The sequence below is a fragment of the Xyrauchen texanus genome, chromosome 32 (genome assembly GCF_025860055.1).
Source record: "Xyrauchen texanus isolate HMW12.3.18 chromosome 32, RBS_HiC_50CHRs, whole genome shotgun sequence".
Classification (NCBI taxonomy): Eukaryota; Metazoa; Chordata; class Actinopteri; order Cypriniformes; family Catostomidae; genus Xyrauchen; species Xyrauchen texanus.
The window spans coordinates 32,658,001-32,676,655 of record NC_068307.1 but is presented as its reverse complement, the minus strand read 5'-3'; the positions used below and the strand labels follow the sequence as shown (position 1 = coordinate 32,676,655).

At 35.9% G+C, this 18,655-nt stretch overlaps 2 protein-coding genes across 2 annotated transcripts; one reads left to right on the top strand and one right to left on the bottom strand.

The window, feature by feature from the left end:
* Positions 1-718: 718 nt before the first annotated feature.
* On the top strand, positions 719-8,462 carry errfi1a (ERBB receptor feedback inhibitor 1a). The gene is made up of 4 exons (XM_052101598.1): positions 719-863; positions 4,861-5,060; positions 5,254-5,336; positions 5,580-8,462. The coding sequence occupies exons 2-4, from the start codon at positions 4,912-4,914 to the stop codon at positions 6,728-6,730; spliced, it is 1,383 nt and encodes a 460-aa protein (XP_051957558.1). The 5' UTR covers positions 719-863; positions 4,861-4,911; the 3' UTR covers positions 6,731-8,462.
* Positions 8,463-12,099: 3,637 nt separating this feature from the next.
* On the bottom strand, positions 12,100-15,898 carry LOC127625991 (uncharacterized). Its single transcript, XM_052101490.1, has 6 exons — positions 15,878-15,898; positions 15,056-15,120; positions 14,745-14,947; positions 14,298-14,466; positions 12,298-12,456; positions 12,100-12,205 (listed from the first exon to the last, which is right to left on the bottom strand). Exons 1-6 carry the CDS (start codon positions 15,896-15,898, stop codon positions 12,100-12,102), a joined length of 723 nt encoding a protein of 240 aa, XP_051957450.1.
* Positions 15,899-18,655: the final 2,757 nt, after the last annotated feature.

The following is an 18,655-nucleotide window of genomic DNA, read 5'->3' as shown; positions in this document are numbered from 1 at the left end:
CCAGTTCAAAAAGCCAAAATATATACTTTCCCTGCATAATAAATAGATAAATAAATACATAAATAAATAAAACATTATAGATTCAAGATTTTAATAGGCTATATCTGAGAGCCCTTTTTATCTTATATAATACATATTGGGATTTCTGTCATACAAATTTGTGTGAGTGTGGCTAATATAATACTATGATACTTTCTCTTTAATATAAAAAGTACATATTAAATATAATAATAATAAATATAAAATATAAATATTTAATAGATTATTTATTGTTATATTATATTAATTATAATAGATAAAATGAGATTTTTTTCCCGTTGTATATATTTCTTATAACCCAAACTGATGGGAAATCATACAAAAAATCTTAAACTTTCTAAATATACAATTTTCATTAATTGAAATACAACATTGAATATCTGTACTTTCAAAAATATTTTTTTTCACTCTGCAGAATTAAGAGAACTGCTTTTTAATTTGAAATAGAGTCCAGTAACAGCAACTTAAATAAACTTTTATTTAGGTAGATGGCAATACTGTTATTGCCATCTACCTAACCCAGACACAAGACCTGCACAGATAACCGCAGAGAATTACGCACTGTCTCTTTAAATCCCGCTTAAAGGGGCGGGGCGGGGCTTGTGTGATCTCAGACTGCAGTGAGCCTTTAAAGCACATCGCACACAGAGCAGTCGTTTATTAACTAACTTCTCGCGCGCTGTTGTGATTGTAGTCGCTCATCTATAGAGCTGAAAGAGAGTTACATTGAAGCTTTCAATAGGACCTAACGGGATCATTACAGCATGTTGAATGTTTAATCCCGGACATAAAAGATTGCAGATATAATCTGTCAGAGGATTAAGGTGAGTTTTAATGTTTTTGTCACATTGTGGTTTTGCGTGTTTGCGCGTGGGTATGTGTGTGTGTGTGTGCGCGCGCTGATGACGACAGTGACGTGATATTATCACATTCTGTGACAGCACATCAGATAAGGAATGCAAGTGTCTGTGTGTTGAATCAGGAGGGAATCAGGAGGCTTTTTTTTTTTTTAAGAAGAGTGTAACAATGTAATAATATTATTGTTACAATGTTACTGTGAGTGATGCATTGTATCACCAGTGCGTTCTGTTCTTTTCTGTTACATTGTTTCAGTTCTAGGGTTTTAAGACAAAAAGTACATTTTTAGAATAGATTATAGATTTTTAAACCCATGTAGCGTTAATAATTAAGATCAGGTGGCCAAATACGCATTGCACTGTCATAAAATGTCATGATGTAATATGTTTGACAAGATGAAGAAACATATACGTTTTTTTTTTCTCCCCATTAAAGAAATGTGCGAGGTGTATTTCGTCAGGTGTGATCGAGTGTAAGTGACTCATCCCACCAGTTTGCGGAAGCGGACAGGTAGATCGGGTATGGTTGCCTGGAAACCGCGACGGAGGTGACAATTGCGGGGTGTGAACGCGCGCGCCTGTCTCTCCTTCATACCTTCTAACTATGTCATATCAGTGGCTGGTTAGTTCATTGTCTGGACGCAGATATTTCGTTATTTGTAGGCCATGCACAATGACATTACTGAATTTCGCTGCCTTTTTTGGACCAAAGTTGAAAAATTAGTTGTGGAGTCGCCAACAAATTTTTGTCAGAACAAAATAGATCTTGTGCATGTGGGAGGATGTCACCTTTCAAGAAAATCTCTAGGTCACATTTAACTCCAAAATCGAAATAATTTAAATAATAGTATTAAGCCAATCTAACCACTAACATGCTTTGCATTGAAACATTGTTTTCCTGACAATTAAGTACATGTCCCTCCAATTTGCATTATTGTAATGCAAAAGAACTGTTTCTGATAACTGTAACGCTGTAAAAAACAAACTATGACATATTTCTTGAAGAATGTAGTCCTCATGGTATTATAATAAAAGTATAAGAAAACAAGCTTAATTGTGATGAAAATAATGCATATTTATGCATATAATTTTATGTATTCACTCAATGAAAAACATTATTAGGAATGCCTGTACACCTACTTATTCATGCGATTATCTAATCAGCCATTCATGTGTCAGCAGTGCAATGCATAAAATCATGCTGATATGGGTCAGGAGCTTCAGTTAATGTTCACATCAACCATCAAAATGGGGAAAAAATGTGATCTCAGTGATTTGTACCGTGGCATGATTGTTAGTGTTAGCTGGGCTGGTTTGAGTATTTCTGTAACTGCTGATCTCCTGGGATTTTCACAAACAACAGTCTCTAGAGTTTAGTCAGAATGGTGGCTAGAAACATCCAACAACCCCTTGTTGATGAGAGAGATCAAGAGAGAATGGCCAGACTGGTTCGAGCTGACAGAAAGTCTATGGTAACTCAGATAACCACTCTGTATGATTGCAGTGAGCAGTATAGTATCTCAGAATGCACAACATGTCGAACCTTGATGCGGATGGGCTTCAACAGCAGATGACCACGTCTGGCACCGTATAAGGACCATAGTGTTCCTAATAAAGTGCTCGATGAGTGTGTGTATATATATATATATATATATATATATATATACACATGCATATAGTTTTTATTTGGGTGTGAAATGTGACCTGGGACCCTTTTATTTCTTGCACAATGCAACCACATGTCTCAAACCCTCTTTATTTATGGTTCTGAGACACAATAATCATAGATTAGATATGTGAAAGAAGCTAAGTGAAGTTTATGAATTATTCATATGTCAATGTTTTAAAGCATGCTTTATGGTTTTACACCAAAATGAACATATTCAGTGCGCTTTGTTTACCTAACGTCTTTCCAGAGAACTGTCTGTGCCGGACACTAGGATATCTGTCCATTTTGCACCTGTTGCAGAGGAAACGCTTGTCCCGTGGGGTTCTTTATTGCAGATCAGGTTGCGTTGTGTGCTCATAGTGACCGTATCCAAGGTCCAAAGCTTTCAGAATGCATTACTGGTTGCGTTTATGAATCTGATCAGGGTCGGACAACAGAAATGCTCATCCCTGTTGAATCAATTGACCCAGTCAGATCACGTGCATGTTTACAGAATTACATTGGCTAAAATGTCTGGACATGAGTGGACATGTTCACTTGCTTCCTATGACTAGTCAGGGATTTACTGTGTATCATTAGATAATATGCATTCTATACTGGCTATTGTTGAAATGTGTGCTATTGATTGAATGCACATATCCTGTTGATGTCCCTTTGCATATGACACTTGATCCTGCAGTAAAGTCTTGTACCATGCACATGCATTGTGCCTGTAGCTTTTAAAACAGCCCTTCAATAAATCGTTTCTATAAAAACACTGATTACTGTTTAAGAGGCATAGGTCATATGCATTGTTTGTATCTGTAGAAGGCTGTCGTAATGTTGCTATTTGATAGCACGTGAGCGTGATATGTGTTTGTAAGCTAACACCAGGATGTACCTTGCCTCCAGCTCCATCACTCTTCGAGTTCTTAGGGGTGTAAAGCTGGTTTCTCAAAGTGTTTTACTGGAGTCTACACTAAATAACTCCTAGAAGTATGTCACACCATTTGTTTAAAAATGTACCACCTACATAATTTTTAAAGTAATGAAAAAAGCTTTACTTATTTAAAGGCAGAAAATTCAAGACTTGCTTGCATATCATTTGATATATTGATATATACTTCCTCTGTAAGTATAGTATTTACACGAGTCACACTAGTAATCGTGCTAGCAGGCATTGTGTAACATCTGAAATTATGGTGTGGTATTTGCCCTTATGAAGAAAAGTTTTACATTGGTGCACTGCATAACAAGAGTCTGTTGCAATGAAGTCTGTAGTTTGTATTGTTTTTGTGTGTGACAACTAGGAGAGCATTCGGTTTGGCTCTGTCCTCAGGACTATAGGGGCATAAGTGTTGTTTAGTGCTGTCAAACTGAGTGCTTGTCATACCACAGACTGTGAAACTAAGCAGATTTTGCTCAATGTTCTTTTCTGAAATTTCGTGGATGGAGTTCCGTGCACATGGCTGCTGGAGTAGTGCGGCGGGGTTGGCTGACTGCATTATAAAGCGAGGGGAAGCAAGCAGGAGGTGTATTAGATGGTGCATTGATGATAGCCCAGTGCACACAGCTCAAGAATCAACTCGAGAAAATGTCACAATTCTTACACAACAGCAGCACAACCAAAAACACTGAGATGCTTTCTAAGCGCATAATATGTTTTTCTTATTTAGATATGAATGTATATATATGCAAAGTTACTGGTTATAATAACCCACAAGAAAATGTTATTGCTCAGAAGTTGATCTTTCATATCTCAAGAGACTTAGTGAAGCTCCTAGTTATGTTTATTTGAAGAATCAACTTTGTCTCAAGTGTTTTGGCTGGAGTTCCTTAGGAGAACTCAAATAAAGACAAATAAGACAATTGTTGATATGCAGTAAGACTATAGAGCTGTCAAATTAATGTGATAACATAGCGTTGGTCATTAGGCCTAGATATGTTTGAGTTCATTTTAAGAAATCAGATTTTTTTATTTAATTGCAAACATCTAGGCAAAACTTTACAATTTGTGGCATCGTGAACTCGTCTGAAACTCATTAGACACATGTGTGAATACTTGGATCTTTTTCACAGAAAGACAAAAAAACCTGAAAAGCAGGAGAATTAAAGGGATGGTTTACGTAGAAATTAAACCCTTTCATCATTTATTCGCCCTCAAGTTCTAAACCTGTTTTTGATTTTTTTCAAAATCCTACAATTTAAATTTTTGGGAGAAACAACTGAGCTATTTGAGAAGTCTCATTTATGACATTTCAGTGAAAGCCTCCTTGCAAAAGATTCATGTCTTTTTCTCTCATGGCTGTGTTTCAGGTATAGGTCAACAGCTGCCAGCTTGGCGGGGTGGAGCGTTTCCTGGCCTGAATGCGAACCGACTGCAGCTGGAGCATGTCCACTGCAGGCTTGACTGCCCAGGAGATTTGTTTACCCGCGCAAAATCTTTTCCCGCGGGACAGCCATTGGTATAGTATGGCCGGAGCTAAGCCCTCTTGGAAATACCATGATCTACACAAGTGAGTGCAGCACCAAAACACAAATGTGGTTTTCATGCATTTTCAGAGCTGAAAATGTATTAGTTTTATAAGGCTCTGGACATCCACCAGGAGATGGCCTGTCTTCAACATGTTTCATATGTTGTTGATGAACCTTGTGCCATGTGCCAATCTGATAGGAAATGTTAATTTGGATTCTTGTTTTTTTTTTCAGCTTGTACTTCACCCTTGATACTTCTATGGATTATAACCTTCAGTCCAAGCAACAGGTGCTGTCATCATATTCAGTAGGAGACAGTAAGTATCTTATGACTCTTTGTTAACATATTAAATGTACTAGAGGAAGGTGGAATAGGATGAAATAATGAAGAAAACATATTGTTCCAGTGGATGCAGCCACTGGTATCTTAATTGCTCAAAAAGTGTTGATGTTTGAGAAAGTCAAAGCTTTACTTTGATAACAGTAAGATTGCTTTATCAATAAAATAATTATTTATTAATTTACTTTTAAATACATTCTTTGCCTTCTTGTTTTACCAGAACAGCGGACTCCCCATCTTCATTCACCAAACAGCCCAGGAGGTCAGCCCTTGCCCCCCAAAAAGTCCAAACCTTCCCAGCTCACCCTGCTTCCAGACCCTTTTACATCCAGCCCTGTTGAGGATGACCAGGTGGTTCCCTGCTTTCAACGTCTAACTGTATCGGACCGCATCAGCCCTCCTCAGACACCCAGCCGAGCCACCAAGCCCCTTCCTCCTATTCCTGGCTCAGTCGAGAATTCCCTGGATCAGGCCATGGACAATGAAGTTGAGTTCTTCAATGGAGAAGACAATCACTGCCTAGTTTCCGAACCTTGCTCCAAACACACTTCATTCCGCTATGGAATGCCCAGCAGGAGGAGTTTAAGGGGTTGTGGACTGATTAACTATGCATACTACGAAGGTCCAACACAGCAGAAGGAGCAACCACATCCACAAACTCAACCACAGAAGCCAAGGCAGGAGCTCGAAACCCAACAAAGGGAACAAGAGCTTCGCAATCACCACCACGAGCAGCAACAACAACAACAACAGCAGAACTGCCTCCGACAGCAGGAACGAACGCAACGGAAGCTACGACGCTCCCATTCCGGCCCTGCTGGCTGCTTCAACAAACCCACTTCTTTCCGACTGTCCAGTCACAATCGGAACTTGCAAGGCTTGGATAAACCTGAGGTTCCTCCTAGAGTTCCGATCCCCCCACGTCCAATTAAGATGGGAGACTACCGGCGCTGGTCAGCTGAAGTCTCATCGGGGGCGAACAGCGATGATGATAGACCTCCTAAAGTGCCCCCTAGAGAACCTCTATCTGATTGTAGCTCCCGTACCCCTAGCCCCAAGAGTCTCCCGATGTACCTCAACGGGATCATGCCCACTACCCAAAGCTTTGCCCCGGATCCCAAATACGTCAGTCGTGGTTTGCAACGACAGAATAGCGAAGGCTCCCCGTGCATTCTACCTGTCATGGAGGATGGCCAGAAAGCCAGCACCACCCACTACTTCCTTTTACCACAACGCCCCGCGTACCTGGACAAACATGAGAAGTATTTAATGGATAGCATGGTGAGTCGAGGCACTGATGCCTCTGATTCAAATTCAGACTTGGACTGTCAAAGCAAAAGGAAAACGACACGCCAATTAGACTGGGTATGAAAGAACTAAGACATCACTTGTGATGTGTCGTCGCTTTGCGGCTTTGTCGCAGTCGTTATCGTTAGTTTTAACCTAGTGTAAATTGGAGCAAGTTACGTACGAGTTGCAGTTACTGGGATTTCATTTTTGCTCACAAAATGAAAAATGTTCGGACAGTTCACGGCTCTTTGGACGAGCTCGGAATATGTTTTTTATTGTTTCATTGTTATGTGAAACGTAAGTGTTGAAATGATAACGTGGTGCAGTTGTTTGGTATTAGCAGGTCTGGTACCTCCTTACTTCAGTGTTTTTGAGTGTTGTACATGCATTTTTTTTGTAGTCTCTTTATATTGCATTGAAGAAACTTTTTGTGTCTCAGAGCTTGGTTTTCTGATCACAGGGACATAAGGTCAGTAATGCTTCTGTACGTTTTTGTCGTCTACCATATATGAAGTATAAAATGGCCCAACGTCTTTTGAGGCCAGCATTTTAAGTGAAGGGTATTCCATCTTTGACTATCCCATGGCGAATACTGCATGCATATTGCATTTAAGCATTTAGCTGTTCTTTTGTTAGACCAGCACTCTCAGCTTTTGTCTGGACTCGCTTTTTATTTTTTATTTTGTTTTTTGTCTAAGTGGCCTGTCTGTACATCAGGTAGTCTCGATTATTTGTGTTACATAGGAACAGGCTGAGTATTGCTTTTCTGTTGTGAGTGGTGTGAGTGATACAGGAGAGCTTGAATGTGTTACATTGCCCAATTTTTGGCAATTTTTAAAGCTTTTATAAGCTGCTTAAGACAGAAATGTTGCCCTCTGAATGAGAGTATTCCCAATCCTTGGCTTCTTACTGAGGTGTTGTGTGTCGAGTTCTTTTGTTGCACAAAAAAAGCCAATACTTGTGAACCTGTGAATGTGTTTCTCTCGTCTTTTACAATGCTGTCTTCACGTGAAGCTGTAAGCCATTGTCTGGAATAGGATTTTCTCAAGTACTACCTCCCATTATAGTTATAGTTCTTCTTAGATACCCAACTGTGGATTACAAAGACTCAACAAGTACACATGGCACTGTATTTAACCCTACATGAAGGCATACAAAGAAACAATAACCCCCTATCTATATATTTGAATGGTTGTCCTATTTGAAACAGTCAGTTATGAACACTTCCTAAAAGAAAAACAAATCTTCGACCGATTTTAAGTGCTATGTGGAGTTAAAGTCCATGCGTTATGCATTTGGCCGAACTCACAAATACTGATTTTCCTGTTACTGTACTTGCATTCCTGTCAGGCGTGATTACAGTGGGTGTGGGCACCTGAGACTTTGGCTGCTGGCAGCTGGTGAATGAGATGTTTTATTATTATATATCGTTTCCAGAACCATCTTGATAACTCAGTAAATGTAGCAAGTGCCATGCAACAAAAAAAATAGAGGAAAGTAAGATTAAAAAACATGCTGTTTAAAAGGTTTGATGTCAAGTGCACCTTACACCTCACAAAGGGACAGAAACTCAACTGATGCCACATTTTCCCCTTTATTTTACCGGTTTGTGTAACAAGAAATGTTTACATTGTATGTTTTTATTTTTTTATTATTATTTAATCTTTCACTATGTCTTAACCTGGCAAAAAAAAAAATGAAGGCAAGTTTAAAGGGATATTTCATTTTTGCTGAACTATCCCTTTAAGAAGAAATAGACATCTCTGCTGTGGAATATATAGACTTATAAAAATAAAGGAAAGTGCACTGAGAACACAGTATGTTGTGATGTGTAAAAGTATTTAACATTGTCCTCTTACCCAAAACTGAATAGTGCTTATTGTAGTGTATCCTCTAAAGTAATAAAAATAAATAAGACTTATTTATGAATCAAGTTGGTCTTTATCTGATTTTCTGTCATATTTCATTCTCTGAAGTATGTCCTATCACTCCGGAACACAAAGATATTGCTGTTTTGCCTGTTTTATCACACCCACGCCCCTGTGCTCTGCCTCATTGCTATTGGCCTCGATCCAGACAGGATGAAGGTGAACTATACTTTTGCTTTTTAAAACTGATCTTTGATCAGTTCTGTGTTTGCCTTGATAAAGGTGATGGGTAGGTTTGTGAATGATGGATGCAGATCTCAGAACAGTTTTACGAGGCACCCTCTACCAAAGCTGAAAATTATGCGGTTTCTCTGGTCTAATTTTTTTGTATAGAAGTCTCACTTGGATGAAACGATGAGCAAAGTGCACACCCCCACCCCCACCCCCCCAACACAAATAATGTTGTCAGTAACACTGACCTCCACCACCAGCTCAACATTTTTTATCTTCTTGGATGTAATTCAGTATAGTGTAATCACTTTTTAAGCTTGTCTCAAAATAATTTCTCTGTTATGTGAGTTATTTGAAAAAGATGTCCAATAAATGAATAGTCAAGTCAAGTCAATTTTATTTGTATAGCGCCTTTCACAACACACATAGTTTCAAAGCAGCTTTACAGAAGATCAGGCATTAACAGACGATAAAACTGTAATGTCTATAATGTCGATGAATCATCATTGTGCAATTAGATAAGATATGATTGTTAAATGTGTTTAAAAATAAGTAATTAAATAATAATTGTATTTATAACCCCAATGAGCAAGCAGAAGGCGACTGTGGCAAGGAACACAAAACTCCGTAAGATGTTGATTAATGGAGAAAAATAACCTTGGGAGAAACCATTATAAGAGTGTAGTCCATCAATACACGGATGCTGGCAGAGATCAGCGTGGTGCATCGCAGTTCAACCTGGCCAGTAATTTTGGTGAGGTTCAGTGAGGTCCATCCTAAATCCAAGGTTCAGGCAATGGCATATTGTCTTATGTCTTATGGATGGAGTTGGCATCAGTTCACCCTCTGAAGTCCATCATAATCGATTGAACTGATATTTGGCTGGCACTGGCTGCATTTAGTCATCAATAGTACAAAGAGAAAAAAAAATTGCTATTTAATAGATATTTAAAATAGATTGACCTGACCCGAGCCAGTGAAATGGAAATGACTCATTGCAAACCAATAATTCAGCTCTAAGAAAGATAAGCTTCCTTATTAATTGCAGCCCAATCAAAAGAGAAAATGGAGGAACTGAAGATTGTAAAACCACATACATTAGGTCCAAAAATGCCAACAAGTTTCCAGTTCAGATCAAATGTAATGCAAATTAAGAAAAATACTAATACTCTTCAAAAAAAATTATTGCATAAAAACCCCCACTGAATTTCAATTCTAGGCAGGCCTGGGTCCAGCTCTAAGATGTAAGGTGGGCCATAGGACCCGCCAGGTGGGCCAAACAGTTGGAGGGGTGGGTGTAGGTGTAGTTCTCAAGGTGGGCCAAGTTCATGATTGGGTGGGCCAGGCCCACCTAGGCCCCCCTGTGGAGCTGGGCCTGATTCTAGCAAAACAACATCAGGAATTACTTCCTGTGCTCTATTTTAAGATGATGACTAGATATGCCCATCATTCTTTTAAAAATTAACTTCCAGAACAAACAGGCATCTATCACTCTCTGTGTCCAATCATACAGTCAGCCATTGTGTCCACTGACAGTGAATTATACATGCATCAGCTATCACCATTGTGCCCTTGAGCAAAAGACTTAACCAGGTAACCTTGAAGTTTTGATGTTTAGTCACTGAGCACTTTATTAGGAACAACTGTACACCTACATTGTCAAGCGATTATCTAATCAGCCAATCGTATAGCAGCAGTGCAATGCATAAAATCATGCAGATACGGGGGAGGAGCTTCAGATAATGTTCACGTCAACCATCAGAATGGGGGAAAAATGTGATACATTTTTTGAAACAAAAAAACATCCAGTGAGGGGCAGTTCTCTGGGCGGAAATGTCTTGTTGATGAGAGAGGTCAACAGAGAATGGCCAGACTGGTTTGAGCTGACAGAAAGGCTACGGTAACTAAGAAAACCACGCTGTACAATTATTGTGAGAAGAATATCATCTCAGAATGCACAACACTTCGAACCTTGAGGCGGATGGGCGACAAAAGCAGAAGACCATGCCAGATACTTTATTAGGACCACAATGTTCCTATAAAAGTGCTCAGTCAGTGTGAATTAATGGAAATGATTCATTATCATTTTAGCATAACAAAAAATGTATTCCCTATATCGAATTCATTTTGTATTTACTCAATCTGTACAATAATTAAAAACATTTGAAATATGTTGAAAAGCTCCGAAAAAATATCTGCAAATGAAATATGTGCATGACACCAAAAGTCTCTATGACAGGTAGTTTTTATTGTGCATTGCGTCAAAGATTATAGAGATAAGGTTAGAGTTTGTCCAAGCAATTACAGTCCCATATACAGTACAAGAAATAAATAAAAAATACATAAGCATTAGCATGTTTATAAATACATAATTTGCGCCCCCTTGTGACCATACATTATCACTGCAAGTACCATGTATGATCATACATCTGAAAAAGCTATTGAAGTTCACCATGACATTTGTAGACGGTGCAGATTAAAGTTTTTACGTTTTTATTTGTACATGTGGCTTATTTTAGGTTGAGTTTTGGTTATAAAAATGTCCTCAGTGCAGCTATTTTCCTCATAAATACTAATACAACAATGGCTAATATGACTCACCTAAGCAAATATTTTATAAAGTGAAAGACACATATCTCAGTAGAAACAAGTTATGTAAATCAGAACATAGTGCACACAAACACCCTTAAATATTTCAATCATAACAAATATCAAAAATACTACATCTTTGCCAACAAAAACAAATATTACAGAAGTATTATCACATATTGTAACTGTTAATATAAATATGAAAGCATACAATTTAAATACATTTCAAGTTAAATAGTTAAGATTTTTGTATGTTTAATTTCCAGAGTCAGAGCACCCTACGATTTCATGATAGACTTTAAATAATGCCAAATCAGACTCAGTAATGCATGTAATATGTTGACTCCCTAAACTTTTGGTGTCCACATTCTCCTAAACATACTGTTAAGAATATCATCTCTGTTCATCAGATATCCGCAGTTCATGTTGCTCTGGTCTTTAGCTGCAGCAGGGGATAGGGAAATTGTGATTAAATTAAATAAACAAGCTAAATAATCACCACAAATGCAACAAAAAAACTGTCAAATAAATAATAATTCAGTCTCAGTAATTAATTATTATTATTATTATTCCAAACAAAATGCATAACTGCTCATCTTACCTTTCAGATGTGTTGTTATAATATCTAAAAGTTCCAGGTGCTGAATCTTCTGCTACAGGAAAATCTTCATGCAGAACATACCTGTCATTGAATCCTGCAATTCAAATGCTCATTGTTTTCATTTGTCCTTTGAATTTGAATGTGTTGTGTACCACCATTACTCAAGTATAACCACAAACACCCACAAAGCAACAAACAGAATCCATACCTCCTGATGTAAAGTCAAAGATTTCATCAAACTGTGATAACTTCCTTGTGCTTGACATCCTGCAATTAGTGACCCCACAAAATTAGAGTTATTTTTTTTGTTTGTTTATTTTGGTCTTGACATTTTTCATCATATAAGCAACTATACTGACCTCTTGCTTCTACATAGAACCACAATCATCACAGTCAGAACAATGAGAAGGAGAGCAAAGGCTGCTAAACTCCCAAAGAGAACAGCGTAGAAGCCAGCCTCTCTGCGGTACAGCTCACAATGTGTTCCATAGTACCCCTCAAAGTTAGAATGCGTACACCTAGACAATATTAATAAAACAAGAGCAGGAGCGGATGAGTTAGAGTTTTTGTAGTGTATTTCTTTAACCCTCCTATGGTTTTCAAAAAAGGCACCTTCCTTTGGTATTCACGGTCATTTTTGACCGGAAGGTTTAGATGTGAAACCCATTTTTTTTATGATGATAGTTTTACTTCCCTGAAGTTAGAACAATAATATTCTGCATTTCTTTTGGGATGCTATGCTATTTTGATCTTGTTTACATGTACATTTCTAAATTTTGCCATTCATTTGCATATACACATAAGCACATTTTTGAAAATAAATACAATTCAGAGCCTACGTTTCTATAAGTTGAAACATGAATTTGAAAATGTGATTTAAACTGGTATCTGGTGAACAAAATATAAATAACATGACTTGAAAAACATGTCAAGCCAGTAACAGCCAGTAGATGACTGTAAGTCACATACTGTTTAGTCTGATTGCTTGTTGTAACCTAATTTTATATTTTTTCACAAGATATACATGTGGATAAATATTTAGACATTATCAAACTATTATTTGTCAAAGTTCAGCCTTTTAAAATTGATTTAAAGTGTCAGTTTTTGCAGTTAATGTGATTTTGCTTGCATTCAAACCTGACCATGGTGTTACAATGAGAAGACACAGAATAAGCATTTTTCTACCAATAATTATTTCAAACGTAGAAATTTAATAATTCAAAGTAAATGCGTAATAATATCAAGAAATGAACTGCAAACTTCAGAAGAATCAGAGTAAACCTTTAGCAATTTCAAACTTTCTGTAATAAAATTATATTTTTCAAATGTGTGTTTGTGTGTGTGTGTGTGTGTGTGTGTGTGTGTGTGTGTGTGTGTGTGTGTGTGTGTGTGTGTGTGTGTGTGTGTGTGTGTGAGAGAGAACATGTATTTATCACTGTGTGGGGACTAAATGTCCCCATAAGGATAGTAAAACCTGAACTTTTTGACGTTGTGGGGACATTTTTTCCGGTCCCCATGAGGAAAACAGCTTATAAATCATAATAAATTATGCTTTTTGAAAATGCAACCTAAAAGTGTTCTGTAAGGGTTAGGTTTAGGGGTAGGGTTAAGGGATAGATTATATAGTTTGTACAGTATAAAAACCATTATGTCTATGGAAAGTCCCAATAAAACATGGAATGTGTGTGTGTGTGTGTGTGCTATCGTCTCAATCCTTCATTTCTGAGAGTGGGTGTTTAGCATTGTGACTGATTTGTTTTAGTTTTTTGACAAATGTAAAAAAACCTCTGTTTTATAGTCTCACTGGTTAATTTTTTTGGTGTGTGTTAGTGTATTTGTGTGTGAGTGGGAGTGTATTTTTGCACTGAGAATGTTTTAGAGTCTCACCCTGTAATTTGGGCATTGTGGTGGATTTATTTATTGTATTTGACAGATAAAACAAATTGCTAATTTTTTTTTGGTCTTTCCCATTCATTTTCAATTATCAGTCAATTTTCAATACCAAAGGTGTTGCTTTTTTTTTACTTAGACTTATTATTTTTTTTTTTTTTTGGTATGTTCAGATGGCAAATGGAGGAAAATTCACCAAGTCTTTTACTGCTCAGATAAAGAAGAAAACAATTATGCTCAAAAATCCACAGGAGGGTTAGATTTTCAATTGAATTACTAAATTATGTAGCAAAAAAGAAAATATTTTATATTTGCTATTTACATTTCTGTTAGATGTTAACCACTTTCTGTTAATATTATTAATTATTTTTGTCAAAGTTTTTACATAAACATCTTTTTGATCAAATAATGTACAAGCAATAACCTCATTGCAAATCCCATTATTGCATATTTGCTTTGCAGAACTTACTTGCAGCTTGTTACATTTATCCCATTTAAGCATTCCCCATGTTGATTGCAGAAGTTGGGCATTTTTTTGCATGGTCCTGCACATATCCATGATATCCCATTTTCAATTTCCTCTGTGAAACCCGGAAAAAGCACTGTGCAGTGCACATATGGTTCTAGATCTGAAATATCTATTCACACAAAAAAGACAACAACAATATGAAATTTAAATAAAAAAGCTCTATAAATTAATTCAAAATATTTTAAGCTTTCTCAAGGCATATTTTATATATATATAAAATATTATATATATGCACTATTTATTAGTCAAAAAGTTAGCTTTCATGTAATATTTTTAATAACTATATATAGTTATTAAAAATATTAAATGAAAGCTACATTTTTGACTAATAAATAGCCTAACATTACATCAAGGTGGTCTGTTAAAAAAATAAATAAAATTAATTACTTGATATTTCTATTGTCTGCATTTCAATATGTGTAACATGAATGACAATATCGCCGAGAGCTGCGCTGAGATTCTTAAGCAAAACTGAGTCATTAAAGATGTTTTCCAGTGTGGCTTTCAAATCATGGTTTAGAAACTGAATTTGGGTGTCGTTGTTTGGATAGTTATATTCTGCAATACTGTCCACAAAGACGCTTCCTGGCCTTAAGAGAAAAAATAATACACATCACTTATTAATTATCATTTTACTTTGCAAATGTTTTTTTTAATGTCTTTTTTAAATGTATGAAATTCAACATAAAAGAACTCACTTTAGACCGACGATGTTTACAACTTTAAAGTTCTGTGCATCTGCTCTCCTGCAGAGGATAGAAAGCTGTAATAAAATAAAATAAATTTAATTAAAAGACATAAGGTAAGTTTATAGAAAGCATTTACATATAAATACAGTATATCCACAAGCATAACATTTTTTCAGCATGATAAAAATAAATTATCACATGATAGGATTCACTATCCAGTCAAAGCTTTTCACACTGACAAAGGATTGCCATTAAGAAAATCAACTCATTCACTTTATAAAGTTATTTTGATGCAGTTAATTCATTTATCTATTTCATTCATTTCTGATTCTAAAGACTCGTTGGAAATGTTTCGAGAGCGCCACCTGGTGCCCGTGATAAATAAACATACCTGTATATGTTTTCATCCTATGGAGGACCGAATGTGACAATATTAAAAATAGATTCATAAATACAAATATTTGCATATATGCAAACAATAAATGTTTAAATATTAAATTTGTATTTATACATGAAGTTCTTTATTTATGCATGATTGTATTTATTTATTTATTAATTTATGTATTTATTTCCACATTTATTTCTACATTTCTTTGTGTACATGGTAATGTGGTGGCATGTTCTTACTTCAGGCAAAGCAATCAAGCTCAGAGTGCTCCAGAGTGAAGCTTGGAGGCCACAGCGACATCTTGTGGTTGAGTGAAATAGATCAAATAGGGAATAAACGATCTCTATTGAATGAATGACTGTTGAATGAGGTTGTAGATGTTGCACTAGAAGAAAGTCTTAGCCTATCTTAAGCCTTCATTCTTATTTTTGTTTCATAAGTACATCCAGAGTTGTAGCATCCATTATGGTGGCATATACATGACAGTGGCTATATGATGGAATTTGTTTTAATTCTCAAGTACAAATCGGATAAAACCAAGAAATTCTAGCGTGATAGTTATAACTGTCAATCAACCACTGCTATAAAATTTGCCGGTTTTGTGCATCTTGAAATGGAAATATGCATTTGAGTGGACAATTATAAAAGCACTTACACGTGCACAATAGGCTTCTTCAGTGTGCCTCATATCACATGCAGTGACACAGATGAAAAGTACGAACACCTGAAGCTCAGTTAATGCAGGTAATCAGCTACAATAGCTGATAATTCTGCTTTAAACATTACATTTGTGCTTAGGATAAATGCAAGAATAAATGTCAGGCGCTGATGTTTTCACATTATTTTTGTTCTGTTACTTTTTTGAGACCCTCATCTTGAAAACCGAACACAAGTGGTCAAATGATATACATATTATATTACACCAGTTGTAAACGGTGAAAATAAATAACAATAGAAACACTGAAATTGCTTATATATTTTTTTCCAAATGTGTTAATTCTTATAAAATAGTATACCTCAAATTAAACTTAATTAAATAAATGTAATCAATGGGCAGACATTTGCTGTGTCCAAAATTGCTCACTCGTTCATTTACTATTCCCTATATCCTATGAATGCCACATTTTTCAGGCTCTTCTAAAGGGAACTAACCACATAAAAGCTAAACACTCTCTAAATCTAAACAGAAAGAGAGTAGTTTGGTTAGAAATAAGTTTATGATGTGTTAATCTGGCAAATAATTCAAACTGAATATCTTGCTAGTCTATACAATACGCACTGGCCCTGTATTAATGCAAGCTTTTATCAACAACATCCACCACAGTTACATTAAACACGATTAATACTGGATAATTTAATGTGCAAATGCTGTATTTTGTCCATCTCAGAGTGTCTGTTATGAGATATGTTGAAGTTGTGGTTTCAGTTCAGATTGACTGTTAAGATTTTCAGCCGAATCCCGGGTGGGTGTGATTACTAAAAGAGTATGTATGTACAGGTATGGTCACCCTAGGTACATACAGTAACCATAATAAAAATGCTTAAATGGGGATATAAGATTTTGGTCATATCAGCCACCTATAAGTCATTCTTTTAATGAGATCATTTATTCCCTATTTTACCTATTTGTCTCAACCACAAGATGTCGCTGTGGCCTACAAGCTTCACTTTGGAGCACTCAGAGCTTGACTGATTTGCCTGAAGTAGAAAACACTCCCCCTCATTACCATGTGGACAAAGGAGTGTAGATATATATAAATAAATGTAGAAATAATCAAACGTTTAAATAAATGTGTAAATAAATAAATGTATAAATACAAATTTATGTCAGATTTAAACTAGGGCTGTCAATCGATTAAAAATGTGTATGTAATTAATTACATGGTGTACCGATTAATTAATCAAGATTAATTGCATTTAATTACATATAAAAATATTTGCTGAGAAAGCTCTCATATAACAATAATTCAATATATAATAATGAAATAATTATAGTTATCTTTAAATATTAAAATATTATATATATAGATATAAATACAAAATATTCAGATAATTAAAATGTATTACATTCTTGTGGCAGAAGAGTTAATAATTGATAAATAATAATTGCTTTTGAATACAATGTATTGTTTACTACCATATTATTGATCATAAGTCAATCACTGATAAACAGTTCACAGCAATCCATTTCACAAGTGAATTTGTCAATCAGTTGGAGATTTATTATGAGGGCTTGTTTAAGGACCCGTCAATGTACAGCTGCGTCAGACATGCTTGTGTAGCGTCTCGGGTGTGTTGCGTCATAAACATACATTTTTAGGTCACTGTTTCGTTAAATATAGTTTAATACTCAATCTTTAAACAAATCTTGAGATCCCTTAGTTCACATTTGTGCTCCATCAAGTGTTTTGAACGCAAGAACGTACCGCATGTTTGTGTTGTGGGTTTTTTTCTTCACTGTATAAACTGTGCGTTGCTCATAGAGCTGAAGTTTCAATTACTGCCCTCTGGAGTAAACAGGTGGTACTACAAGCTTGCATTTCTCAGGAATCTTCCCTATTACGGTCTGGGGGCAGGCGTTTAATTGCATAAAACTTTGTTTACACGTTATTTTTTATAAAATTAATCGCACTGAATTAATGCGTTAAATCAACAGCCCTAATTTAAGCATTTCTTTATTTAAATCTAAGTAAAAAAAAATATATTATTTCTTTTATTTATTTGCAAATATATTTATTTATTTTTAATCTTGTCACATTCGGTCCTCCATATTTGGAGAAGTGATATATTTTTTTTTTTTCGGACTGTGGGGGTTTCACATACAGTCTCTTCAATGGCATACTCTGTACAAAGGTCCTAGAACACTTTTAATTTTAATTTCATTTTATAGAGTTTTTTGTCATCTGAAGTTTCATCAGGTCACGAGCCTACAGCCCATTGAAGAGACTGTATACTTTTATCCTTCACAGCCTCATTTTCTTTCACGTCAAAATTAAATATGGATTTCCTGTGCATTTTGATGCACTTGAGAAGTTTTGCTCTTTTATAAATCTGTTTTAATTATAAAAATGGCTGAATAGCCATTAAATATCATATAAGAGGCTGTTTTAGGGCAGGTTCCCATTGTGAAATCTTGCCCCTTGTGTGACACTGTAGAGGCATGTTGTCTCAAAAGGTCAACATGTGTTTAATGAAATGTCAATAATTTTTAAGCGTAGATT

Excerpts from the sequence above, each read along its gene's own strand:
- errfi1a (XM_052101598.1), top strand. The coding sequence starts at position 4,912 with ATGCGAACCGACTGCAGCTGGAGCATGTCCACTGCAGGCTTGACTGCC. Across the intron at positions 5,061-5,253 it reads AAATACCATGATCTACACAA|CTTGTACTTCACCCTTGATA; the intron begins GTGAGTGCAGCA and ends TTTTTTTTTCAG. Across the intron at positions 5,337-5,579 it reads ATCATATTCAGTAGGAGACA|AACAGCGGACTCCCCATCTT; the intron begins GTAAGTATCTTA and ends TTGTTTTACCAG.
- LOC127625991 (XM_052101490.1), bottom strand. The coding sequence starts at position 15,898 with ATGGATGCTACAACTCTGGAT. Across the intron at positions 12,457-14,297 it reads ATAAATGTAACAAGCTGCAA|GTGTACGCATTCTAACTTTG; the intron begins GTAAGTTCTGCA and ends AATATTGTCTAG. Across the intron at positions 12,206-12,297 it reads GTTCTATGTAGAAGCAAGAG|GATGTCAAGCACAAGGAAGT; the intron begins GTCAGTATAGTT and ends CACTAATTGCAG.